We start from the raw sequence: 24,951 nt of genomic DNA on the forward strand, positions 1-24,951 counted from the left end.
GGGGGGGGGGGGGGAGGCGGTAATGGAATACGGGAGGGGGTCTCATTTTTTTACTTCTGTTGCTCTTTGCTGGGTTGGAGTGTTGGAGTGGAGGACAAACAAACATGGCTGGACCAAAAGCTTGTGGAGGGATGCTATGTCAGGAAGAGGTAATGATGTTTGCTTATGAAATTCAACGATCTTGTGTATTACTTATCCTTTTCTTTTTCCTTTCCTCTGTATTACTCTGTGATGTATGTAGATTGGCAACGGTTGCGATGGAGAGAAAATGGCCATTATGTGGTGGTATACTCATACTATAATAGACTCTCGTGGTATGCACACCGGTAGAGGATGAAGAGGGGACGGGGCAGACAACGGCTGGTGATGTATATTACATGGTAATCTATGCTACATGACACGACAGGAGAGGAACGCCTTATCTACACGGCTCTCAACGGCAGGATATGTTGGACCATGGCGTCCCTCCTGCACAGCGGACACTCGGGCTTCTCCCTGACCCAGTCACCGATGCACTCCCAGCAAAAGACGTGGCCGCATTGGGTGGCAGCCGGGTCCTTGAGCTCCTCGAGGCAGAGGGTACACTTGCGCTGCTGAGCGCCCGCGATGTAAGCCATGACGGCGTCGTCGGCGAGGTCATGACGGGGCGTCCCCGCGACGGGGGTGTTTGTGGCGGCAGCGATGTCAACCTTTGTCGTCTGCGTCGTCCTGCCACCACCCGGGAGCAGCAGTTCGCCCGAGCTGTAGTGGACGTCGTGGCTGTCGACGGCGTCGTCCGCATTCTGCAAGGTAGCGCGCAGGTGGAGGTAGGCCTGTACGGCGAGCTGGAGGACCAGCAGCACGCCCAGGACCTCGTAGCCCGCCCTGTCGGGGGTGTCGGGGACGGAGCGGGTGAAGACGTAGCGGAGGGAGAGGAGGCGCTTGCTGAGCTGGTAGTACGATCCGCGAAAGTAGAAGACGGCCAGGGTGAGGGCCTGGACGGGGGAGGCCGACGTCACCGAGGACAGGTGCCTCAGTATGTACCCCCAGAAGAGAGCCTCCCTGCCACGGACGGATCCGCCGGCCTTGCGGTCGCCTTCGCCCTCGCCTCCTCCGCCGGGGGAGGAGGCGCGCTCGAGAGAGGCGAGCCTCCGCTCGATCAGGGCCCTGAGCCGCCTCCGCAGGCCGGGGAGTCCCCTGGAGACGAGGTAGGGCAGCAGTATGGACCCGGAAATGTACGCCGCCCGGCGGCGCAGGGAGGGTAGGCGTCCGGTGTCGGCCTCCAGCTGGACCAGGTCGCAGTACTCCTCGCCCAGGGTGCGGTTCCCCGGCAGCGTCGTCAGCGCAAAGTACAGGAGCGAGGCGGTCGTGCGTATCTCTGCGGAGAGCGAGTGGGCCGAACGCGCGCCCCAGATGCGTCGGTGCACGTCGCTCAGCGTGTCGGACAGGTGGCCGGTGAAGTAGGCGTCCTTCTGGTGGGAGCGGATGATGTCCGGAGCGGCCGCGAAGGCGTATGGCGATACCGATACTGTTGAGGGGACGGCGGTGGTGGTGGCGGTGGCGGTGGTCATGTTTGGCCGTGGGGTTCTGTTTGGGGGGGGAGAGGGACCTTGTTCGGTGGGTGTCGGTTTGAGGGAGGAAGGGGGAGCTTGCCGTCGCGTGTGCTTGTGTCTGGAGGTAGTGGTGGTAGCGGTAGCGGTAGCGAGTAGCGTTGAGGCTCTGTACGGAGCATTACAGATTAAGATGGGGTTAAGTATCAAGATGATCTATTATCTTTACATTGGGTTAAAGCCGAAGTCGGTCGGAGTTGGAGTTGGTGGAGTTGGGCTGGGACCTCGGGACGCGCTGACGAGCCCCATGTGCCTTTCTGTCGCCGACACTTTACGTGCATATTATCCTATCCGTACGAGCATCACTACTCCGCAACGCATGTATTTGTCTCCATTTCGCAGCGGAGACATTGGCAACGTCATCTGATCATGAATCAAATAATTCATCATTTTACGAAGAAGAACTCTGCGGGACAAGGCAAGGAAGGCCATGCTAGTCGCTATGCGCGGAATGACTCATCACTACTCCCTGACGACGCATCCCTAGGCGTGTGGTAGGTACGCTGACCATTCGACCTGGACAAAGGCGGAGGCGTCGATCTCGCGCAGCCCGGTGAAGCCCCCGACAAGCTGATAGAGACGCGCGATGGTGTACAGCACAGCGATGGGGGCGGTGGACCAGAACTCCCAGGGCAGCGGAAGGGCGGACATCTCGCGGGATCTCTCCTGGTCGAGGCGGAGCGTGGTGCGGCGCTCGAATGCTGGCAGGCTGGGCCTGTCAGAGATGCGGAGGTAGAGCCGCGTCCAGCGGCCGAGGCGGTGCCACGAGGCGACGGTCTCGAGGACCCAGAAGAGAGCGGTGACGGCGAAGAGGATCAGGCTGGCGACGCGCCAGAGCACCCTCTCGACGCTGGTGGGGAAGGGCAGGTACCAGCCGGCAACGTGCAGGCCGGTGAAGACGAGGGTGGCCAGGCAGAGGAGGTACTCCTGGGCTCCGTGGGGGTCCATGGGGAAGCGGTCGTTGGGGATGGCCTGGATGGGGCGGGTGGGCGGGATGACGGGCAGGCCCATGAAGGGCTGGACGTTCATGGCCCACCCGGGCCCGTTCTCGTCGACGAAGTCGAGCGGCGTGGTCCGCCAGGCCCGCCCGCCCGTCATGGCGTCGACGTCGTAGGCCGAGTCCACTTCTCCGGGTGCATCCTCGTGGCGCCCTTTGCCGACGTGGAACTCCTCACGGCCAGCTACCGCGTCGCGGGGACGGTGCCGCTGCTCGAGCCGCTGGTCAAGTTCCCGCGCCTCATGGCCTTCCTCAACCACTTCATACATGACAAGTGGCGCTCAAAGGACCGGCTGGCAGAGTTTGTGCGTCTGCATCATCATCAGGACGACGACGGCCAGAGCCAGAGTCAGAGGAGACGACCCGAGTACCACATCTCTATCCTCCACGGCGAGGACGACTACGACATACCCTGGACGCACAGCGATCAGCTCTTCTGGCACGCCGTTAGCGCTACCGAACCCACCGGCATCACGTACGAGGAGCTGGAGAAGGAGAAGTCCGACACCAGGGTGGACTTGGGTGCTGGCGGGTGGATGGTGGAGCGTAGGTCTTCGAGGGGCGTCATCACCGAGCAGATTCTCAAAAACGGTCTGCACGACAGGATCATGGGGTATCCAGTCGTCAGCCTGGCGATTTACAAGGCATTCAACCACGAGTGACGTCTTCTCTTCCCCATAAAAACCATAGCAACCATAAAAAAAGAAACCAAGGGGAAGAGAAGCAGATATAAGATGCTATGTTACGAGAGTAAACAAGAAGTAAAGACGTAAGGAGATCAAGACAATCATGCATCACAAACTTACATGATGGTTCCAAAGACACTGCAGACCGCCGGGAAGAGAACAGCATCCCACCCCCCCCCCCGTTTATAGTGTGTCCAATCGCCCCCCTCCCCCCCGTTCCCCCTAATCGACGGTAGTTAGGGGGGGTAGACCCCCCCTAACTATGGAATTGGTAGTACAGATACAGGTGCCGATTTGCCTAGAGGCCAGATCGGCGGCGATAATCTTGATTCTACTTGGCCTTCATCACTTTCAACCTTTCCCTTCCACACACACACACACCACACACAACCGTCTCTTCATCGCACGAGCCCTCCCTCCCTTGATTGAGACGTCGCATCACCCTCCTCCGCCCGATGTTTGCATCCACAGCGCACAATGGACGGTGACCCTGCGGTGGAGCCGGAGCTTGACTCCTTCAGCCTGACGTTTCCTCTGCCTTATCGCGTGGGCTTTCTCTTCACATTGGGTAGGTCTCTCTCTCTCTCCCTCCCTCCCTCCCTCCCTTATGCATATATATATATATATATATATATACAAGTGTGTGTGTGTGTGTGTGTGTGTGTGTGATGGGGAAATACAGTGACATGCTAACGTCTTCCTTTTCTCTACCGTAGCCGTCTGGGGCTGGGGTCTAAACCTCCACTACCTCTACTTACTCAAGATCGATGTCCCCTCGCTGATACGGTACCCGGGTCGCACGTCGGTGCACCGGGTGCCTCACCACTTCTCGACGTACCGGCTCGCGACTGTCCTCTCGGGCCTCCTCGGCCTGTCCATGCTGCTCTTCTGGCTGCTGACGTGGCGCGTGCCGTCGCGCGTCATCGCCTTCGACTGGATGCCCATGACGTACCTGGTAGCCATGGTGGTCGTCTTCCTCGCACCGCTGCGCAACCTCCCCTCGGCCGGCCGGCGACGATTCTTCTCCACGCTCCGGCGCATATGCCTGGGCGGCATCGCCGAGGCCCAGGACGGAAAGTTCGGCGACATCCTCCTGGCCGACGTGCTCACGTCGTACGCCAAGGTCCTGTGCGACCTGTACGTGTCGGTGTGCATGTTCGCCACGCCGGGCGGGTCGTCGACGCTCCGTCCGGACCGCGAGTGCGGCGGCGCCGTCGCCGTCCCCATCCTCCTGGCCGTCCCCAGCGCCATCCGGTTCCGGCAGTGCGTCGTCGAGTTCTTGCGCGTCCGCCGCGCGCCCTACCGCGAGTCCACGGGCTGGGGAGGGCAGCACCTCGCCAACGCGCTCAAGTACTCGACCGCCTTCCCCGTCATCATCGCCGGCGCCATGCAGAAGGGACCCGCCGCGGCGAGCTCGGACGGCGGCGACGCGGGCCCGGGTGCGGGTGCGGTTGCGGGTGCGGGTGCGGGTGCTGCGCCGGCCCTGAGCAAGGCCTGGCTGTGCGCCGTCCTCGTCAACTCCCTCTACTCCTTCTACTGGGACGTCACCAAGGATTGGGACCTGACCCTCTTCTCCGGGAGGAGGGAGCGCTCGTCGCCCCACCACCCCTGGGCCCTGAGGGCCCGACTCATCTTCCGTCCCGTCAACGCCTACTACGTCGTCATCCTGCTCGACCTGGCCCTCCGGTGCACGTGGTCCGTCAAGCTGAGCGCCCGGCTGGACGCGTACAGCCGCTTCGAGGGCGGCATCTTCCTCATGCAGCTGCTCGAGATCTTTCGACGCTGGGTCTGGATCTTCCTCCGTACAGAGGCCGAGTGGTTCAGACACAACCCTCCTGGTCTTGGGGCCGATGACATTCTCATGGGCAGCTATCAGGATGACGACGACGACGACCTTGATGACGACAAATAAAATCTCTCTCCCTCTCTCTCTTCCTTCTTCTTCTTCTTCTTCTTCTTCAGCTGTGCCGACTATTTCTTTCCATCTTGCTTGTTACAGACTACATCTCACGCACTTGGGTTGTGCGGATATTGCAAAAGGGAGTGGGGGGGTGGGAGTTATATGCTTGGTGTCCTTGTCTTGTCGAATCTATCATAAGAGGACTCTTCTTAACTCGTGTATTTGAGTCTTTTCTGTTCTTCTCTCTTCTTCTTCTCTTCTCTTTGTTGATATACATATTTGGCGATAGACTGTTTGATAGCATATAGAACTTGGAATTGGTCTCGATATTCCCCCTCCTTCGGCCTTTGCTGCTTCCCCCCCACCCTCCTTCACTTCACCACTCCTACTTCCCCTCCTGTGAAGTCAGGATGATGCGATCACTCTCGACCCCTCGTGACACGGCAATGATGAAGGAAGAGCATGGTCCATCTTGCTCCCACATGGAACGAGACTCCTTCATTCGTCACATATCTGAGGGCGGAGGGCTGCCTCGGTATACACAACATATCAAGATTCATCATCGTCGTCATCCTCCCTCCCCCTCCTTGCTGTCTACATACTGTCGATGAGATGCAGCGGTTCACACTCTGTTTCTCTATTTCTCTTAAACAGGTTCCACGTGTCTTGTCTCCTTTTTTTTTTCCGTGACACGGGTTTTTTCTTTTTTGTATCCTGTGTGTGTGCGTGTACCCTTGATCTTCTCCGCTTATTCCTCATGTCGTACAGCTTGGACAACCGGCAAGGAAGAAACGATGGGAAAACCAGAGGCACTAGCTCACAACGCTACCTTATTTCTGACCGCTGGTTCTGTGAGAGGTGGGAGCGCGGCAAATGAAGAGGTAAGGGAGAAGTATAAAAAGCTTTAGGGGTTTGTTGCCTCACTCAAGGGATCCATGTGAAGAAGAAGAAGAAGAAGAGGGAGGGAAAACAAAAAGAGAAGGGAAAGAAGAAGCCTGTGCAGCCTGATTGTATGTGGTGCCTCTCTCTCTCTCTCTCTCCCTCTCTCCCTGACCTTCTTGTGATGCCCAGAGGGCCTGCTTGAGGCGACACCAACGTTCGAAACAGCAGACAAGCTCGCTTAGCAGAGTCGCTTACAAGAGCCTGAAAGAAAAGAAGAGAAAAGAAGGAGGGAGGAGAGTCGCCCTCTATCTCGACCTGGAAGAAGAAGTGGAAAAGGGGAGGAAGGCTGTCATGTTTTCGCTGTATGTTTGACTCGGTCCTCACAATTCATCTTCTGCCCTCTCTCTTCTGTGCCACTCTTGCAGTGACGCACCATCACTTTCTGCTTCTTCTTCCCGCATCCCCAGATCACATGCAGCAGGGCAGAAACTCCTACTGTGTTCTCTTCCTTTCCTTTTTTTGCTACATCTCCCCCCTCTTTATCTCTGTTGCCGTTTCTTGTTTTCTTCTTCTTCTTCCTCTTTCTCAGACATCTCACCTCCTATACAGCAGGAATCGTAAGCGAACGGCGCTTGGTATCATCATCACCATGAGCCCCTTCCGTCTACGCATGCGTCTGGCCAGACTGCGCAGACAGCTCGCCCTGCTATTTGCCCGACGAAGGATGGCGGGCAGCAAGAGGAGAGCGAGGCTCCGTCGACGATGCCAGCCACTCCCTCAAAGGATCGTCGGTAACATGGCCCCTCCGACTCGAGAGAAGCATGACGATTTCGAAGGAGGAGCAGGAGGAGGAGCAGGAGGAGGAGCAGGAGGAGGAGCAGGAGCAGGAGCAGAAGTAGGAGGACAGGTGAGGAAAGTGACCGACCCCCAAGCCACGGCGGTCCGAGAGATCTACGCCAATCGTCCTCTACCACCCATCCCCAACCACACTCGACGAAGCACCTCCTGCAGTTCAGAGGCGCCTCCGTCACAGGCAATGGCACCATGGCAGATGAAGCCCCTGCCGCCATGCCCTCCCCCAGAGCGGCAGCACCGACACACCCCGATCCCGAGCGTGGCCGGCCATCGCCGCCGCTCGAGCTTCCCCACCGGCCGCCAGACCGTGCACAAGACCCACCAGCTCACGGGGTGTGACGTAGACGTGCAACAGTATGACGGCCCGCTACTGTCTCCGCGGCGGCGCAGGGCAAAGATCGGCTTCAGCGACCGATGGGTAGCTTGGGACTATCACCACTTCGCGACGGAGCTGGCAGCGTGCCGCGCACCCACCTCGTCGTCTTCGGCATCCTGGTCGTCCGAAGCGGCGGCGGCGGCGGCATCAGACAACTACTACCATCACCGTCACCACCACCGCCATAACCACATGTACTCGGGTCCACCGCCGTCACTGAAGCAGTCTACCGCCTCATCCTATTCCTCCCGGTCGTATCCCGGGCAAGGTAGTCGTGGTAACAATGGTACCATCGGTGGTGACGATGACGGTCAGGCTACCTGCGGGTATCCGTCCCGTCGAGACGGGACGCAGCGTCCGAGTCTGGGCAGCGCGTTTGGCAGCGACTCGGGTGACGGTGGAGGTGATGATTTCGGCAGGATCATCGGGTCGATACGGGGCCTCGTCGGGGGCGTGGCGGCGTCGACGACGATGAGGATCAAGCGCTGGAGCCGTGGGCCGTTGACAAGGTTGCACTCTTCGCCGACGCCCAGCCCACTCGGTGTCGTCTGCGAGGGTGTCATCTCTACGGCCGGTAGTGAGAGGAGCAGCAGTGAGAGCAAGACTGCACGGTGTTGAGATGTCCTTCTTCTTCTTCTTCTCCCCTTCTTTTCTTCTATCCTTTTTCTTTCTCTCGCTCTCATCATCACTTCGCTTTTTCCATTTTGAAAGATGGGCGCACCCCGAGGCACTTGCTATTTTATTGTCATGTTGCAGACTTATTTACTTATCTTCAGTCTTTTCAGACATATCATAAGAGAGAGAGAAAAGACAATCGAACCATGGGAACAACACAGCATCATATGATATTGAGATGCCGAGTCTCGCTAATACTGTATATAACAATACGTACAATGTATTCTTATATACACATACACACACGCACCCACTCACCATGAGTTTTCCCCACCCCCGCAGATCCCGCTATCGATAACGAAGGCGTCACATCCCGATACTCGGCCCCCTCCAAACCCCCACCAGGTCTGAAATCCGATTTCCCCTTGCACCAAAATTCCCAAATAAGTTCTTGATTCTCCGTTCTCTCTTCCTGATCTCTCCCCCACCTCAACCCCCCCTCCTGTCCATCACGTCCTCTTGGCTCCTGTGATCCAGAAGGAAAAGAAAGAAAAGAAGAGGAAGAAAGAGAGGAAAGAAAAAAAAGAAGGAAGGCGAGAAAGAGGAAGGAGAAGGGGACAAGGAGAAGAACGATGACGACCATCCAGACCGCCTCCTCCTCGGATGCAGAAGCAGCAGCAGAAGCAGCAGCAGCAGCAGCAGCAGCAGCAGCAGCAGCAGAAGGAGAAACACCCAACCTTGCGACTCCAGACATCGAGGCCGTCCAGGCCGCCGTGCGCGAAGCCCTCGAAGCATCTTCGTACTATGACGCATCTACCATGGCGCCTCTAAGCCCATCATCAGCAGTCAGTCTCTCTTCCCATCTCTCATCTCTCTCTCTCTCATCTCTCTTTGCCATTCTCCCGCAGTGCACACCTCCTCTCATCTCCCTCTCAACACATCACACACACACACACACACACACACACACAAACCAAAACAAGACAAATCAGCAAGGGAAAATAAAATAAACAAATATATATATCTATATATCTATATATATGTGCATATATATAAAAGATTGCCATTTCTCGTCTCCGAGCCTACAGACCGCCGCCTTTCCCCCTGTGGGATAAACTACCGGCTCGTAAACGCGCGGCCGTCCTGATCCTCCTGTACGCCGATCGATGGGGCGACCTTCGCGTGGTCATCACCATGCGCGCCGCCAGCCTACGCAGCTTCTCCGGACATGCGGCCCTCCCCGGAGGCAAGGCCGATAGCACACAGGAGACACCATGTATGCTTTTTCTTCTTCTTTCTTTCTTTTCCTTTCCCCTTCCTCTCGGTTCACTCCATCTCTGGGGTCTGACACATGAGGGCAAAAAAAAAAAAAGACCAGATTGCTCGTCGTGAAGCTTCCGAAGAGATTGGACTCCCCCTAGACGATCGCAACCTCCCGAAACCCTTCCGGGTCGAGCAGCTATGCTGCCTCCCACCGTCCCTGGCACGGACGCACCTCGTCGTCACGCCCTGCGTCGCCTTCCTCCACGCGGACCGGACCGCGGACACCGTGGCTGCCGACGGCACCGGCGGCGATGGCGGCGGCCGCCGCGGCGGGGGAGTAGGAGGAGTAGAGGGAGTAGGGGGAGAGTCCGACGAGGTCCGGGTCCAAGAGTCCATGATGCCACACCTCGACGCCCGCGAGGTGGCCGCCCTCTTCAGCGCGCCGCTGTACAACTTCCTGCGCGACAGGGACCTGCCCCCCCCCGCCGGGAGCGGCCAGACCCTTCCGGACGGACCCTTCTACGATGGCTACTGGAAGGAGTTCAAGGACTATCCCTGGCGCGTGCACAACTTCTACGTCCCCGTCAACAACCAGCGCGTCATCAAGCCGAGACGCAGGCGGCAGAGCAGCGCTGCCAGCGCCGCTGCTACCACTACTCCGGCACAGGCGCAGGACGGCGCCGGAGCGCAGGAAGCCCTGGCTGACAAGCTGGATGAGGGCGGCCGCTTCAAGGTATGGGGCATGACGGCGCGCATACTCGTCGATGCGGCCAGGATAGCCTACGGCGAGGAGCCTGACATGGAGCACAACGACAGTTTCGGGGACGCCGACATCATACTGGCTGCCGAGAAGGAGGGTGTTCTCAGAGACGATCCTGGTCGGGGGAAGATGTAGCTGTCCGTCTTGGGTAAAGGCTAGGCCGCTGATCTGATCTACCCGTATATCCTACGCTTCGACGATGCATACATATAGATCGCGGTTTCCAAAACACAAGCTCTTTTTTTTCATCGGACCCTCATTCGCCATCATGCTCATGCCTGTGGGATGCCTCGTAGCATTCCAACAGCATCATGGAAAGACCAGAGAGAGATGCCCCTAACATTGGGTATCTCCCGAGGTGGCCGCAGAGTCCAGTCTCGGCATTTAATGGCACACTTCATCCTTGGTAGCAGACGACCCCTTTCCAAAGACGACGTACCCCGCAAAAGCGCCGATGGCGACGGCAATCATGATCCAAGCATTGTACGTCATAAAGACGAGCCTTTTTTATTTGGGGGGGGAGGGGGGTATCAAGACGATATTAGCGTGCCACATAGGACACGGAGACAAGGGGGGAGGACGACTCACATCAGCATCAGTCCGTAAAAGTTTTGTAGAGCATACAAGACTCCCTTGGTGATGTGAGCTCTGTTGTAGGCGTCTTCCTGGTTCTGCCCTGGACGGACGAAAGGTGTCGTTTCAGTAACAGCGTCGTCACCGGTATCGTGGACTGATGGAAGCGGGGGGGGGGGGGGAGGGTCAGCTGAAGGTCCGTCTCGAGGCCGAATGGGTGCCGCAGGTTGTGGACTCACGTTCATGTTGCACATGTCTTCGTCCATGCCGCCGTGGCCGCCGTGGCCGTGGTCCATGTCTCCGTGGTCCATGCCTCCATGGTCCATACCTAGGTGATCCATTGTGTGGGTGGGGGAGTTCGATGTGAGAGAGTGCAAGAGATGGGGAAGCTCCGACGATGTAATCTGTATGTCTGATAGATATATAGAGGCTCTGATAAGCAAGAAGAAGAAAAAGAAGAAGAAGAAGACAAGAGAGGTCTCTCTCGGGTCAGGTGGTTAATGCTGGTGGTGATGATGGAGGCAGCGATGATGATGTGATCCCAGGAGGACGCAAGAGATTCAAGAGTGGAGAAGATAGCCGACCTGAGGCTCAGCAGTGGTTGGGGGAGGGAGGGGTGGGGGGGGAGCTGTTAGCTGTCTATCATAGCTGTCGCACAGCTGAAGCACTGTATTATATAGCATCTATACAGCTGTGACACCAGAGCTGAGAGCTGTAACGTCGACGGTAACGGGCCAAGGCCCGGGGGGGGGAGGGCGCACGGATAAGCGGCAGTCATCAGTTGCCCAACTTGCTCATCATTGATTACTGCCCACTGCGCCCCAGTATGATTATTCATGTATTATAGGGGAGATTCAGATAAACTTGCTCATCGCAGCATGATGATGAGTCTTGCCCATCCCTACGAAGAGAAAAGAAAAGAATACGTTCAACGCTGTCTCATGAGCTGTCTTGAAAAATCGTGGCATACATCTATTTTTCCTCTCCTCTCTTCTTCCCCGTCCTCTTCTCTCATCGGTTCCTACGGCTTCTGATTGAAAGTTCAATCACACGAGTACAGTCTACGGGAAGTTGCACACGCGGGGAAAGGCGCCATCACACCCGTTACATGCTAGCAGGAACGCTCTTGGATGACTTTATAGCCCGCTTCAAAAGACCGTTGATGATCGGTCTTGACGGGCTCCTCATCACTCGAAATGAGTGATTTACCATTGATCGTCGAATGCGTGGTATAGACATCAGCCTTCCCGAGAGCTTCTCACGAGGGAGAGGTAGTACTGTAATGCATAACCTGGCCCCGAGTTTAGATCGGTGGAGAGGCTCACCGACGTGGAGGGTAGACGTATCATCAATAGAAGTCTTCTGTCACATGTAACCAAGAGTATCATAAGATGCCAGCGTTATACCATGAGAGGATGAGTAATGCATCTTGATGTCCTCGACGTCCCAGATCACATGCGCCATCGTGACAGAGTGAAAGAGGCTTGTTCCCCCCCCCCCACGAACGAGCGTGAACCTTTTCCTCTCTTGTATCGAAGCAATTAGTAATCCACCTTCAGGTTCGGGTAGATCCCAGCCAAGCCGCAACCGCTCAAGAGATGTCTTCCTCTGACGCATCTCATGTATTGTTCCCCTCTGGGTATCGATTGTGATTGCATCGACCGAGGTGAGAGCCGCGAGCATCATCATAACTATTCATCATGCTCACTCCGCCCGTGAATCTGCCCAAGTGGTGAGTTTTTTTCTTTTTCTTTTCTCTTCTTCTTTTTTCCCTTCTGCTCTTTTCTTCTCTTCTCTTCTTGTCTCCTTCTCTCTTCGCCCTCGACTTATCACAAAACGACGGGTACCACAGGGGCTCCCCAAGGGCGTAACCGAATACTAAGACCGAGACCAAACATAGGCTCGAGGAAAATTCTCACCTCCTCCAACCGCCCATCAACAACTACTGCGTCTGGAATGATGACTTTACCGTCATGGTGGGTTAACAATCACCCAGGGGATACCAGAAAAAAGAAAGGGGGGAGGGGGGGAGAGAGGAGACATCAGTATGAATGGGATGCATGAGAACAGAAAAGACGAGAGAGAGAAGGAAGAAAAAGCGAAAACTTACCATGAATTGTCGGTAGATTGTCGGCGGCCCCAACGCCCGCACAGACTACCACATCAACCAGACGCCCGAGTGGTTCTACCAGCACAAGGGCGTCATGATGCTCAAGGTGGTCGACGACGGCGAATTCCGCGACATCCTCATCCGCGAGGGCGACATGTTCCTCCTGCCGGCCGACACGCCTCACAACCCCGTCCGCTTCGCCGACACGGTGGGCATCGTCCTCGAGCAGCGTCGCCCGGCCGGCTCCATCGACCGCCTGCGCTGGTACTGCGCCAACGCGGCGTGCCGCAGCATCGTCCACGAGGCCGGCTTCCACTGCACCGACCTGGGCACCCAGATCAAGGCCGCCGTAAACGACTTCAGGGCCGACGTCGACAAGAGGACGTGCCCGGCCTGCGGGGAGGTGGCTGACTCGGCCCCCAAGCCTGGGTCGATACAGGATCCGAACCTGGATCGAACTTGATGAAGCGAAAACAATAGCCAAATAGAGGGGGAGGGAAGGCGAAGAAGAAGAAGAGTGAATTGAGAGACGATTGCAACTGTACATCTGTGTACCTGTGTTGTATATACGTATAGATCTCGTTCCTTTTCGATTTATTTGATGATGCATATGATTTTCCTCAGTCACGCACACACACACACACACATAGAGAGTATATATATATATATATATATATATATATATATATGTGTGTGTGTGTGTGTGTGTGTGTGTGTGTGTGTGTGTGTGTGTGTTTGTGTGTGTATTATGTGTGTATGTGTGTATGTGTGTATGTGTGTATGTGTGCACGCACGTCTACAAATGCAAATGTAACCTCAAGTCTCGGCAAACGAATAAGAGCTAGGTGATTCCTCGACAGCAATCTCAATCTTGCCCTCCTCAATCTCCTCGCCGCCAACCCTGATGCCGGCACGCATCACGTCACCGGGTACGACGGACCCGACACCCTCGGGCGTCCCCGTGAGCACCACGTCACCCGGGTGCAGCGTCATGACCTTGGAGATGTCGCTCAGGATGCGCGGGATCTGGTAGATCATCAGCCTGGTCGAGCCGTCCTGGCGCGTCTCTCCGTTGACGTTGAGGAAGAGCTCGGCGTCGTGGGGGTCCGGGATGGCCGACTTGGGTATCACCTGGCTCAGGGGGAGGAAGGTGTCGAAGCCCTTGGCGATGGACCAGGGGAGACCTTTCTTCTTGGCCTCATCCTGGGCGTTGCGTGCCGTCATGTCGATTGCCACTGCGTAGGCTTCCCCCCCCCCCCAGAATGTCAGCATTTTCTTTTCTGACCTTTTCTTTCCCCTTCCCCTTCCCCATCCCCCCTAACACAGAAGAAAGCACCTCACCCCCAGAGAGAGAGGGGGGGAGAGAGGGAGAGAGAGAGAAGAGAACAAACCTTGAATAGCATCCAACGCTCCCTTGGTGTCATCGGCCTTGAGATCCCTCACAAGCTTGCCAATCACCAGAGCGAGCTCAACCTCGTAGTGCAGGTCCGTGCCCTTGGGCCTCAGACACGGTCCCTCACCCGGCAGGACCATGGAGGACGTCGGCTTGAGGAAGAAGAATGGCTGCTTAGGCTTGGTATTGTTGAGTTCGGTAATGTGAGCACTTATATATATTTCACATGTCAGCATGACCGTAAACCGTATGATTGACGTGATGCGCTGCAGGAGAGAGAAAAAGAAGAAGAAAACGACAATCCATTGATTGCATCCGGAAAGAAAATAAGAGAAAAGTAAAAGTAAAAGTGAGAAGAAATAATTGAAGAAGAAAATAATGGAAGAAAGAGAAAAAAAAACTCACGCATAATTTCGTCCGATGCAAACCACCTTACCAGCCTGCTTCAGAGATGAAGCCTGCGCCGAAGCCGAGGACAGAGTAGCCATTGTTCTCCTGATTCCAAACATGCTTTACGTCCAAAGGGGGGAAGGAGGAAAGTAAAGGGCGAAGAAGAGAGAGAAGAGAGAAAAAACCTCAATGGAGATTTGACGTATTCGAGGGTTGGTAATGTCTGATTGATCCGGGATCGGATCTTGGTATATCGAATTCCGATTGCGCTGGTCCTCTCAGATGAAGATTGATAGCATGGATGAAGGAGGAGGAGGAGGGAGGAGGAGGAGGAGGAGGAGGAGGCTGGCAAGAAGACACTTTCTCCGCGACGTAATTATTGCTGACCGAACGACGGTAAATCCTCCGAAGTTGGCAAGGCCAAGCCCCCCCTCAGTGTCCTCATCCACTTCGGATACGTTCCGCTCAGCTTATCAACTACACATCTACTCATCCGAATATGTCATCATTATTAGGGGAAAGGGGGGGGGGAAGACTTTTTTTTTGGAAAAACATTTTTTTGTTCAATTCAAAATTCATTTCACTTTTTGTATCATGCCCTGTTCGCTTTCAATGTTATGCGACTTGAAGGTGCGGGGTGGGGGGGGGGGTATGCCGTCTAAATCGTAATATAAAAAAGCATCAATGGAAACCCGAAAACGACGAGTTAAGATAGAAACCTGATAGGTAACGAGGCCGTTTCTAATTGATTTCATCGCCTTTTTTTTTTTTAGTCCTTGGGCTTAGGCAACATATCGGTACATGGATGGTGCGCCGTCCTCGTCTGGTCGCTCGAGATATTCCCGGACAATCAGGTCCTCGATCCGTTTCTTGATGAGCGACACCTCGGGCTTGAACCGACCGACGAGCTGGCCTAGCACTTCGTTGACGAGGTGCATATGGCTGAGCTCCTTGCGAGATCTAGATCTTCCGTTAGATACCACCACATTCTGCTGCTGCTGATGATGATCCTCAACGTTGAAAGAAGAAGAAGAAGAAGAAGAAGAGAAGAAGAAAGGCTTACTTCATGATCCTGACGATGGCAGCGTCAACCACGTGAGAGCGGGTCTGATTGTTCTTGCTCTCCGTCGTCTTACGCTCCTGCGTATCCTCCACCTTGGACACTGCGTTGATGATGGGTGCCTTGATGCGCACCATCTTGCTGACAAACGAGGCGTTGAAGCTGAACCTGTCGCCCACCTTGACCGACTTGGTCGGGGGCTCCTTGGCGAGGACGCGCGATTTGGGCGCCACGGCGATGGCCATCAGCGTCCGGATGAGGTCGGGTGTCGAGATGTTCGTCTTGGCCTGAATCTCCTCAAACGAGAGCGACTCGTCGTCGGCCAGGTCGTTGAACAGTTGCAGGACCACCATGCCAAACGTCGACACGTTGAGCTCGTAGCGGCGCGGCCGGGAGAGGGGTCCCTGCTTGCCGGGGATGGCGGGGAACGTGCACTTGATGTCGGCGCTTCCCGTGGTGCCGATCCAGGTCAGCTTCCTGCCGTTGCGGTTCGAGAGGTAGAACTGCTCGAAGCTGGCCTGCAGCCGCGCGATATCCCGAGGGTACGTGCACGCTCCGCGCCACCCTTCGCCCATCTGCGTCGTGCGGCCCATGACCTCGGCCGGCCAGTTGTTGGTGGTGAGGACGCTGATGCTGAGATCGATCGTCTTGGCTTCCTCGTCATCGGCAGCCGCGCTCATATGGTCCCGGTATCCGGCCGTGAGTTCCGTCGACGTCACGAGATCCCGGAACATGCCCTCGAACTTTGTCGTAAACTGCTGCCCCATGTCTTGCTTCATGCGTGAGATGATTTGCTTCTCGACGTCGTGGCTCTCCGACTTGCCGTGCAGCAGTCTCCGCGCCAGGTGGCGCTGGTAGTACGTCTGGAAGAGGTCCTTGTCCTGCAGGTACCGGATGAGAATGATGGCCTTCTCCAGAACGGCATCGACCTCGGCCTCGGTCTTGCCCTTTATCCCCCTCTTCAAGTTGTCGTCGATGAAGAGAGAGACGTACTCGGATGACCGTCCAAAGTCGTTGATGAATTCAGAGAAGCTCTTTGTAAGCGCGCTCTGGATCATCAGGTCGTCGTGGAAGCACTGCCACGACAGGTTGTCGAACTTGTCCTTGAGCCGCAGAACATCATCCACCCACTTGATGGCCGCGGCGGTCTGCTGCGCAGCAGGGTTGAGCGTCTTGACCTTCTCGCCCTCGCCGTTATCCTCTCCGCCCGGCTGGGCGATGGAGAAGTCCGTGTTCTTGAGCGCCTTCTCAACTTCCAGCCCGAGCTCTACCACACGCTTCTGCAAGATTTGCCGGATGGATGTCTTGTCGGGCTCCACTCTTGCTATGAGGCGATAGAGGATGGTGAGGTCCTCAATCTTGTCGTTGTCGATCATCCACCTCAGCCCACTTCCTTCCAGGGCCAAGAAATCGGCCAGGTGGCGCTTTATGAGCTCGTCCTCGATCACGCCGCACACCTTTGTCAGCGTCTCGAGCTCGATGGTGGTGCCGCAGCGGTCAATCTCCTCTGTCAGACGCTTATCGGTCTGCCGCAGCCATGAGTTGGCGTCAGACTCGCGCAGCAGGCGCTCGCACTCCGTCGCGTAGAACTCCCGGCTGCGGTCCAGGAACCTGGGTTCGAATTCCAGGAGATAGAGTTTGTCGCATTCGTTTTCGTTGGCGTCCTTGAATAGGCAGCTGAGCATGCGGCTGCAGCTCCGGATGAGCGCCCTGTCGATGACGTCTCCCTCGCGCTCCATATTGATCTGATCCAACATGACGGAGATGAGCGTGTCCATGACGAGGGCGTCCGAGCTGGCGCTGAGTCTGGACTGCAGGATATGGTCTCTGAACAGCGCTATGGTCGTCGTAAAGATGGGGCTCCGTTCGGGGTTGTTGTGCGAGAAGCCCCGGTCGAGGTACATGAGGATGTCGGCCATCATGTTCATGGACATGTTGTGGTCGTTCCACGTATCGCGAAGGCCCTTGAGGAACCTCTCTCCAGTCTGGCGCCGCTCGTTCAGCGACGTGGGAGCGGCTACCGCCTCGTCGCCGATGCTGACAAGGCTCTTGGTGACGAGCTGTTCGATCTTGGGTATGACATTGATGGCGAACCACTCCTCCTCAAACCTGGTGACCTTGTCGTACAGCTGGCTGCCTTTCTTCTTCAAAACTATTTTGTAAGCAGCGCGGTAGAGTTCTTCGAATGACAGGCGGCTGCAGTTCTTGGTGTGTATGTCTCGAAGGGCTTCCTCTAGCAACTCCCAACATGCCTCGAAATCGGCCGCATCGTTGGTCTGTTTTTCCAACCAAACAAGAGTTAGCAAGAAGATCCTCTCTGTTCATTCCCAACGTTCGTCGGCATCTTGGCAGGTCGCGCATTCTCCAGCTCTTCGGGCCGACACCGGGGCGTCGGGCACATGGCGATGCCGTATTGCTTCTCCATACTCTAGTATGCCCTAATGGTAAGGAGAGTTAAGGGGGGTGACGGGGAAGGATATGACAAGATGGTTGGGTAGGGGGACTGTAAAGCGAAGAACAGCAGGTCGCATGTTTGTCACGGTATAGAGGCGGGTGAATGCAGACTGAGGGTACCTACCCGATTTATGCGGCGAGGCGGGCGGATGCGGCCACCTCGTGCGCCCGCTCCCCCTCGCCCGGATATCATTTCGCCCCGTGTATGGGTATGGGCAGCGGGTCATGTAGCTTCGCAGCGGTCTGTTTGAGATTTCGCCGGTGTTAACGGTTGGGCATGGTTCGTCGCGACGGAAGACGCCGGGATCGAAGATGGAGGGGTAGTCGGGTTCGTGAGGATGCAAGCTCTCGGCACGAGGATGAGTGATTGGATGTTTGCGTATACAAGACAACTCCAGACGTGGGGATTTGTACTATAACCCAAGAGTGTCCTTCCAGACACGAGCCTATCGGAAAAACTAGCCCGCAACTGAGGTCGAGGGGGTATAGGGGGAAGGATATATATAGCACAGCAAAGACGGCCGAGGACTTCTATCGCGAGGGATGGTTTGAAGACTAGTCCCGCTTCCCCAAATGAGGCCTTATCGATAACATCAGGCATTGCCCCTCAGCAGAAGCTCAAGTCAGTTCAGCAGCACCGGAATAAAGTTGATCCAAATCGGCAAGTCAGTCCCGGTTCCCGCTGCAGAATCAGAGAAGCCAAAGAAAGAGCGCGCCCATCCGCAGCTCGTCACGTGCATATACGTATCGAGCAATATGGGCGTGAGCTAGAGTCAGACGAATACCGACAGTTTCAAGCTACACCCAGCCTCTCGCGACGGACCCAAAGCCTTGTCGCGACACCGACAAACAAAAATCCGCCTTCGTCTCCCCTTCACCACTTTCCCTCCCACCGCATCCAACACGCACGCCAGATACACACACTATACAAGAGCTTGAGTCTGCAGCTTGCAGCCCGCCGCCCAGGATGAAGCTCGTGCGGTGAGGAAAATCGGAGGGTCAACCCCGCCAGTCTGGATATAAGACTGACTTGGACTTGTCTTCACAGGTTCCTGATGAAGTGCACCAACGAGACGGTGACGATTGAATTGAAGAATGGTACGCAACCCTGTCATACACACGATCCCTAGGAGGAGGATAGAAGAGGGGTCTACGGTCAAGACTGACATGGGGTTTTTTTTTTTTTGGTAAAAAAAAAAACAGGCACAATTGTCCACGGCACCATCGCCTCCATCTCGCCGCAGATGAACACGGCCCTGCGCAACGTCAAGATGACGCCCAAGGGCCAGGACCCCATCCCGCTCGACTCGATGAACATCCGCGGTTCCACCATCCGCTACTACATCCTTCCCGACTCCCTCCCCCTAGACACCCTCCTCGTCGACGACGCGCCCAAGCCCAAGAACAAGGCCCGGAAGGAGGCCGACCGTGGCGGTCGTGGAGCCCGCGGACGTGGTCGCGGTGGTCCTCGTGGCCGTGGAGGTCCTCGTGGAGGTCGCAGGGGTTGAGGGGGGATGCTGCTGTGCGCGAAGCGATGATGACAATGACAAGAGACCAGGGTGTTTCTGCAACTGGTGTATTACATTGCAGCAAATGATAAAAAAGAAGAAGAGACGGTCAAAGACGGTATCTCGGCGTTTTTTTTTTCTCGGGACGTTTCATCTGCCATGAAAGGAAAGGGTGGGGGGGGGGGGGGTTAAACTGATCTGTGTGTTCATTACCAGCTCAGGGCCTTGGCAGCTGGTTTGGGATATGTATCTGCATTATGAAAACAAGGCCGCCGGTGCCAGTGTGCGCCAAAGAAATAAAGAAGGGGAAGGAGAAGAAAAAAAAATCACAAAAGTACCCAGATGATGGCATCAGTCATCCGTAATACATTCTGTCTATGATGCCCCTCATCTTCCCCCCCCCCCCCTATGATACGTCATGAAAACCCCCGAGTCGAGGAGAGAAGAGAAGCAAGGTCGCTCATCGTCCCTCCCTCCATATCCGTACAATCTGGAGCTTCTCCCGCCCAGCCGTCTTCCCACTCGACCCAACCGTCACGGCCGTCCAGTGCCGCCCGAGCCTGGCCGGTATGCTCTCCTTGACCTCGTCGGGCTTGTTCTGCGCGCAGAAGAGGATGTAGGCGCACCCGCGCGGCGAGAGGATGTCGGGCAGCCCGTCGATGAGCCTGTCGGTCGTCTCCATGCCATCCCTGCCGCCGGCGTACGACAGCGAGAGCAGGTACGAATCGTGGTCGAACGAGGGCGTCGCCTTGCCGTCCCCGTCCGGCCGGGAGCCGTCGGGCCGCAGCGGCATCTCGGACGTGGGCACGTAGGGCGGGTTGAAGATGAGCACGTCGACGGCCCGGCTCCTCAGGCAGCTCGTCAGGTCGCCCATGGACGTGCCCAGGAACCCGAGGGCGTGCGTGGCCGCGTTGTCGGCCTGCGCGCGCCGCACCGTCTCGCCCGTGGCCCGGCACGCGTAGGCGTTCACGTCGATGCCCGCCGTGAGCACGGCCCGCGTGCCGAAGAGCGTCCGCGCGTGGGCGTGCACAAAGGCCAGGACCACGCCTGAGCCCGTGCCTACCTCGACGGCCAGAGGGGCCGGGCATCCTTCGTCCCCGGAGAACCGGCCCGTCAGGAATGTCGTCTCCGTCGTGCTTGATAGTGTGTCCAGCAGGAGAAAAGAATCTTCAGCTGGCTCGTATACCCTCTCGTAGGGGACGTGTGATGTGTCTGGTGTGGGCAGCATGTTTCTTGTCTCTCTCCCTCCCTCTCTCTCTCTCTTGTTTGAGTCTGTTTCTTCTCTCGCGATTATCTCTCCTTTTCTCCTTTCATTTACATGGCCAGCAATGCCGTGTTGGTGAGATGCGTACAAGTTGAACGAGTAAATGTTGAAATATGTTTACTTTTTTTTCTTTTGCCCACTCTTCCACTCTGTCCCCGCCCTACACCCTCCTTTCCCCAGCCTATTACTAGTTCGACACTCTCTGCTCTCTGCTCCTTTTCTTCTTTTTAGGGGGGAAAAAAATACATCGTCGCTCACAACATGGCGAATAGAGTAGCAGGACAGCTCTACATGATAACGCACCAATTTCCACTCCCAAACCTCATCTCCAATCCCCAGTCCTCCATGGCCGGTCCGGTCCCCCACTTGAGCCCCCATCCTCTCTTCTCCACCATGCGCACCGTGTTGACATCGTACTGGTAGCGGGTCAGAGCGGCAACACCACCGCCGCCGCCGCTACCGGGAGGATTGCTGGCAAGATTGCGGCCCTCACACCGGGGGCAGGGCCTCGTCATGGTACGGCATATACCGGGTCGTGGCTTCTCGTCGATCGTCCGGCCGTTTGCCGCGTAGAAGATATCGCAGGTGACGAAGCCCATTCCTGGACCGCAGGGCTCGCTGATGACGGCCCACGTGTGTTTGCATTTTTTGTGCTCGAACATCGTTGTTCTGCACATCTTGCCCTGCTTTCCTTCTCTTCTGCCTTGACTGATCTTTTATCTTCCGTCTCGTCTTTCCAGCTTGAGCTCGATCAGGGAGATTCTGATGTCAATGAGTCTCAGCGGTCGCATAGCATGGGCTCAACTATGGCTTGTCTGTAGGACGTGTGATATGGCTCAAGATGTGGGTGAATCAGTGGTCAGACTCGGACGCGATTATTCCCTACACCATCCATCTACTTACTATTCATACTAATATTTTTTTTTGATGAATGCATCCTCCGCCAAATGCAACGCTTTCTATTATCCTTTTTTCTTCTGGTGTATGATGCCTGCATAGAAACAGTCGAAAGGGGGAAGATATGAAAAAAAAAAAAAGAGGGACGGTATACACCAAGCCTTACTCCTGCCCTCTGAATGACGATTCCACCGCGAATCCAGACTCTTCCATGCTCCCCACCGCCGTATCTTCTTCCTTCCTCTCATCTTCCCCGGCAGCCTCGACGCTGATGCCGTCTCCTTCCCGCGACGACACGAGTTTTGCCATGAGGGCCTCCATCCTGGCCATGGACTTCTTCATGGCGTTCAGCCTATCGGACAGATTCTCGTAGTCCTCCGTCTCGGAGAAGGAGCCACGCAGTCTCTGCCTGATCCCCGGGAAGGTAGAGTCGCGCCTAGAGAGTTTCTTCTTGGGATCCGGATGGGGGGAGGCGGTACCGCTGGCACTGGCGCTGGCACTGGCACTGGCACTGACGTTGGTACTGGCGTTGGCCTCGGCCTTGGCTTTGGCCTTGGCGTCAGCATTCCTTGTAGCGGCAGACTCCGTGCCGGGATCGGTGCTCCTGTGCATAAACTGCCTTCGGATCAGGTGGCGCGTCATCTCGTCATCCACCGCGATATCGTCAGCCACATCATCGGGAGGGGGCAGCTCAAAGACGGCGCGCAGGCTGTTCTGCGCCGACAAGTTCCACCGCTGGAAGAAGGCCTTGGGCGATACGGCCACCTTCATCCCCTGGGGCCACAGGAGGCGGCGTTCGGCGACGGCGATGAGCAGCAGGACGGGGAAATTGACCACCTTGACGGTGGCGACGTGGATCTTGTGGAACCAGCGCGGGCTGACGACAAACTTGAGTGGCAGGAAGACGAAGACGGCCAGGATATTGAAGGGCGGCGGGTAGGCGAAGACGGCGTCGGCCTTGACGCCCTCGAGGGTCAGGACGGCGTGGCGGAACTGCATCTCGGCCACTGCGTTGGACGAGATGGTGCTGAAAGTGTTGGACAGCATCGACACCAGGATGGTCAGGAAGAGCGTGTTGCCGAGGAAGGCGAAGGTGACCATGATGCCCGGTCCGAGAACCGGGTGGAATTCCGCCTAGGTGTGCATGAGGTCAGCCCCGGCTGCGTCCTCACGCACCGTACGCTCGACGGGGGTCTGCGACATACCGAACGATGGATGCCGACGCCGTCCAAGCCAAACCAGATGTAAATCATCCACTTGGAGATTGTCCTGAGCAACGACAAAGTCAGCATCACATGCCATCGATATCCGGGGGTCTCGATCGACACTCACACCCACGGATGCGCCCCCTCTCCGAGCCAGAGCAGAGAGAGCAGGAAGCCGAAGAAGCACCAGGCCGTCAGGGCCGTCAAGGCGAAGAAGTCGGACATCATGGACCGCAGCGACAGAAAGATGAGGTTGTCAGACAGTATGGTGAAGGCCAAGCGGGGCACGACGACAGGCGCACCCAAAGCCAAGACGTCGAGCGACTGTTCGGCCATGTGCCAGTCGTCGCCGAGCCAGCCGTATAGCCGAGCGACGAGGTACACGGAATATATGATGATGAAGGCGACATCGAGAAAGGACCACAGGTTCTGCGAATAGACGTTCCTGCATGGCAAGTCAGCCGCGGTGCACACACGCATTCCGTGACGGAACAAGACGGATTGACGGGCCGACAAACCATCCGTGAGCGAGGATAGTAGCGAACTGATCAAGACCCCATCCGAAGGCGTAGATGATAAACATGGCCTCCCACCAGCCCAGATCAGCCTTGTGCCTGGAAATCATGACGCCGACATACAGGGCCAGCAGGACGGCAAACTGGATGGCCTCGAGGACGTTCCTGTTCCGCGGCACGATGAGCCTGTACTGGTTGAGCAGGGGAGAGTCGCGCGGCTCGTACAGGGTGATGGGCTTGAGCTTGTAGTGGTCGGGGATGATGTCCCAGATGGTGGAGGGCGTGTATATTATGTGGCCGTGGTAGATGGCCGAGACGACCTTCTGGCACGACGTGGAGCTGAGGAAGTGCTTGCTCTCGGTCAGGATGGCGACCTCGAGGGAGGGCAGGGTGCGCTTGTACGACCACGACGTCTTGCCCTCGACCGCCCGCAGGATATCGGCCGGGGCGTTCTGGAAGGGCTCGAAGCTGGCGATGAGGATGTGCGCCAGCAGCAGGAGGCCCTCGGGACCCTCGTGGTCCTCGTTGAAGCGCCGGAGGATGCGGGTGGCGATGAGCTCGCATATCGTGGCCCGCGACCAGTTGACGTTCTGCCGGTTCGTCAGGTGGGCCTGCTCGTCGAGGAACTGGGCCCGGTTGACGAGCAGGCAGTAGACTATCGAGATGTCGTCGAGCTCGTAGAACTTGTCCACCAGCGGCCGCACGACCGTCACGTTGATCCTCACGTCCGTCAGCTGCTTCAGGCTGAGGTAGTCCTCCACCACGCTGATGATGTCACGCCGCACTCGGTGGATCGTCGTGTACACGGGCAGGTGACTGTGGGGGTCCGGCTGGCAGCTGTAGATCGGGTCGCCATTCTCGCCGTGGTCGGTGTAGAGTCTGTTGAGAAGGGGTCGACGCTCGTCGGGGGGTGTCGAGAGGACGACGCGCCTCTGGGGCGGAGGCGCAGACATGCGTGGTGGTGTGTCTTGCTCCTTCGCCTGTTTGCCTGTTTGCCTGTTTGTTTTTCCTTACGTGTTCTCGCGGGATTTGGGGGGTTTTAGGAAAGGAGCTGATGATGAGTTTTTCCACCCCTACCAGCTGCTATATGTATGTGATGACAGTGATGTCGATCGTCTTGTTTGTGCTGGTATCGTCTTTTTCTTCGTTTCTTTTTTTGGTAGAAAGGGGAGAAGCACGTTGATGTCAGAGAATGGAGAGGTACCGGGACCCAATGACGACGGAGCCACCACCACCACCACCATCACTTTTAACGGTCCCTTTTGACGGTCGGCTCATGGTATTATTACAGTATCAGCGTGTTCAATACACATACATCTTGGATCTGCATAGAATTGGTGACAGATCCAATTTATTCATTTCTCAAGAAAAAAAATTCTTAGCAACTCATATCTATCTGCCGTGGTTTCTTTTTTTTCTTCCCTTTTTCCTTTTTTTTTTATACCTCAATAGCGTATCTTCTTTGACCAGATTCATAGCTTCGCTTTATCTACATCGCTCTCCTCGGCTGCCCTCCGCACCAATCCCCAAGCATACTCGGCCGAGGCCCCCCTCGTAGCAGCATGACATCTTGCCCTGTCGCTGCCGGGCTGACGGAGAGCATACCTGGCCGCGATGCCCCGGCACACACCGGCGAGCTTCCATATGTTGAAGGACGTG

At 56.5% G+C, this 24,951-nt stretch overlaps 15 protein-coding genes across 15 annotated transcripts in view; 6 read left to right on the plus strand and 9 right to left on the minus strand.

Annotated features, from left to right (window-relative positions):
* Window positions 1–422: 422 nt before the first annotated feature.
* Window positions 423–1,550, minus strand: GMORB2_6170 (peroxin-10; the record flags this gene model as incomplete). The annotated part of the gene is made up of 1 exon (XM_035468140.1): window positions 423–1,550. The coding sequence occupies one exon, from the start codon at window positions 1,548–1,550 to the stop codon at window positions 423–425; it is 1,128 nt and encodes a 375-aa protein (XP_035322121.1).
* A 522-nt stretch (window positions 1,551–2,072) lies between these two features.
* GMORB2_6171 (uncharacterized protein) lies at window positions 2,073–2,618 on the minus strand (the record flags this gene model as incomplete). The annotated part of the gene is made up of 1 exon (XM_035468141.1): window positions 2,073–2,618. One exon carries the CDS (start codon window positions 2,616–2,618, stop codon window positions 2,073–2,075), a length of 546 nt encoding a protein of 181 aa, XP_035322122.1.
* A 67-nt stretch (window positions 2,619–2,685) lies between these two features.
* Window positions 2,686–3,248, plus strand: GMORB2_6172 (abhydrolase domain-containing protein 12; the record flags this gene model as incomplete). Its single annotated transcript, XM_035468142.1, has 2 exons — window positions 2,686–2,699; window positions 2,771–3,248. The coding sequence occupies 2 exons, from the start codon at window positions 2,686–2,688 to the stop codon at window positions 3,246–3,248; spliced, it is 492 nt and encodes a 163-aa protein (XP_035322123.1).
* Window positions 3,249–3,749: 501 nt separating this feature from the next.
* GMORB2_6173 (EXS family) lies at window positions 3,750–5,184 on the plus strand (the record flags this gene model as incomplete). Its single annotated transcript, XM_035468143.1, has 2 exons — window positions 3,750–3,840; window positions 3,989–5,184. 2 exons carry the CDS (start codon window positions 3,750–3,752, stop codon window positions 5,182–5,184), a joined length of 1,287 nt encoding a protein of 428 aa, XP_035322124.1.
* Window positions 5,185–5,966: 782 nt separating this feature from the next.
* Window positions 5,967–6,953, plus strand: GMORB2_6174 (uncharacterized protein; the record flags this gene model as incomplete). The annotated part of the gene is made up of 2 exons (XM_035468144.1): window positions 5,967–6,053; window positions 6,891–6,953. 2 exons carry the CDS (start codon window positions 5,967–5,969, stop codon window positions 6,951–6,953), a joined length of 150 nt encoding a protein of 49 aa, XP_035322125.1.
* Window positions 6,954–7,090: 137 nt separating this feature from the next.
* Window positions 7,091–10,058, plus strand: GMORB2_6175 (NUDIX domain; the record flags this gene model as incomplete). Its single annotated transcript, XM_035468145.1, has 4 exons — window positions 7,091–7,862; window positions 8,651–8,745; window positions 8,960–9,176; window positions 9,274–10,058. The coding sequence occupies 4 exons, from the start codon at window positions 7,091–7,093 to the stop codon at window positions 10,056–10,058; spliced, it is 1,869 nt and encodes a 622-aa protein (XP_035322126.1).
* Window positions 10,059–10,307: 249 nt separating this feature from the next.
* GMORB2_6176 (solute carrier family 31 (copper transporter), member 1) lies at window positions 10,308–10,837 on the minus strand (the record flags this gene model as incomplete). Its single annotated transcript, XM_035468146.1, has 2 exons — window positions 10,308–10,425; window positions 10,512–10,837. 2 exons carry the CDS (start codon window positions 10,835–10,837, stop codon window positions 10,308–10,310), a joined length of 444 nt encoding a protein of 147 aa, XP_035322127.1.
* A 1,359-nt stretch (window positions 10,838–12,196) lies between these two features.
* On the plus strand, window positions 12,197–13,069 carry GMORB2_6177 (3-hydroxyanthranilate 3,4-dioxygenase; the record flags this gene model as incomplete). Its single annotated transcript, XM_035468147.1, has 3 exons — window positions 12,197–12,228; window positions 12,397–12,472; window positions 12,623–13,069. The coding sequence occupies 3 exons, from the start codon at window positions 12,197–12,199 to the stop codon at window positions 13,067–13,069; spliced, it is 555 nt and encodes a 184-aa protein (XP_035322128.1).
* GMORB2_6178 (acylpyruvate hydrolase) lies at window positions 12,201–14,487 on the minus strand (the record flags this gene model as incomplete). Its single annotated transcript, XM_035468148.1, has 5 exons — window positions 12,201–12,217; window positions 12,607–13,054; window positions 13,507–13,841; window positions 13,998–14,209; window positions 14,405–14,487. The coding sequence occupies 5 exons, from the start codon at window positions 14,485–14,487 to the stop codon at window positions 12,201–12,203; spliced, it is 1,095 nt and encodes a 364-aa protein (XP_035322129.1).
* A 684-nt stretch (window positions 14,488–15,171) lies between these two features.
* GMORB2_6179 (cullin 3) lies at window positions 15,172–18,096 on the minus strand (the record flags this gene model as incomplete). Its single annotated transcript, XM_035468149.1, has 3 exons — window positions 15,172–15,349; window positions 15,453–17,725; window positions 18,028–18,096. The coding sequence occupies 3 exons, from the start codon at window positions 18,094–18,096 to the stop codon at window positions 15,172–15,174; spliced, it is 2,520 nt and encodes an 839-aa protein (XP_035322130.1).
* Window positions 18,097–18,870: 774 nt separating this feature from the next.
* On the plus strand, window positions 18,871–19,411 carry GMORB2_6180 (small nuclear ribonucleoprotein D1; the record flags this gene model as incomplete). The annotated part of the gene is made up of 3 exons (XM_035468150.1): window positions 18,871–18,884; window positions 18,952–19,001; window positions 19,107–19,411. 3 exons carry the CDS (start codon window positions 18,871–18,873, stop codon window positions 19,409–19,411), a joined length of 369 nt encoding a protein of 122 aa, XP_035322131.1.
* A 460-nt stretch (window positions 19,412–19,871) lies between these two features.
* Window positions 19,872–20,639, minus strand: GMORB2_6181 (release factor glutamine methyltransferase; the record flags this gene model as incomplete). Its single annotated transcript, XM_035468151.1, has 1 exon — window positions 19,872–20,639. The coding sequence occupies one exon, from the start codon at window positions 20,637–20,639 to the stop codon at window positions 19,872–19,874; it is 768 nt and encodes a 255-aa protein (XP_035322132.1).
* Window positions 20,640–20,962: 323 nt separating this feature from the next.
* On the minus strand, window positions 20,963–21,337 carry GMORB2_6182 (uncharacterized protein; the record flags this gene model as incomplete). Its single annotated transcript, XM_035468152.1, has 1 exon — window positions 20,963–21,337. One exon carries the CDS (start codon window positions 21,335–21,337, stop codon window positions 20,963–20,965), a length of 375 nt encoding a protein of 124 aa, XP_035322133.1.
* Window positions 21,338–21,734: 397 nt separating this feature from the next.
* On the minus strand, window positions 21,735–24,245 carry GMORB2_6183 (uncharacterized protein; the record flags this gene model as incomplete). The annotated part of the gene is made up of 4 exons (XM_035468153.1): window positions 21,735–22,706; window positions 22,778–22,841; window positions 22,911–23,222; window positions 23,254–24,245. The coding sequence occupies 4 exons, from the start codon at window positions 24,243–24,245 to the stop codon at window positions 21,735–21,737; spliced, it is 2,340 nt and encodes a 779-aa protein (XP_035322134.1).
* A 519-nt stretch (window positions 24,246–24,764) lies between these two features.
* Window positions 24,765–24,951, minus strand: part of GMORB2_6184 (Pfam:DUF227) — a gene marked incomplete at both ends in the record, with an annotated part of 1,165 nt that continues 978 nt past the window's right edge. The window contains one exon of the mRNA XM_035468154.1: window positions 24,765–24,897. Within this exon, the coding sequence (XP_035322135.1) occupies window positions 24,765–24,897 (133 nt within the window). The remainder of the gene's footprint in view (window positions 24,898–24,951) is intronic.

The sequence above is a fragment of the Geosmithia morbida genome (genome assembly GCF_012550715.1).
Source record: "Geosmithia morbida isolate 1262 chromosome Unknown scaffold_5, whole genome shotgun sequence".
NCBI classification, from domain to species: domain Eukaryota; kingdom Fungi; phylum Ascomycota; class Sordariomycetes; order Hypocreales; family Bionectriaceae; genus Geosmithia; species Geosmithia morbida.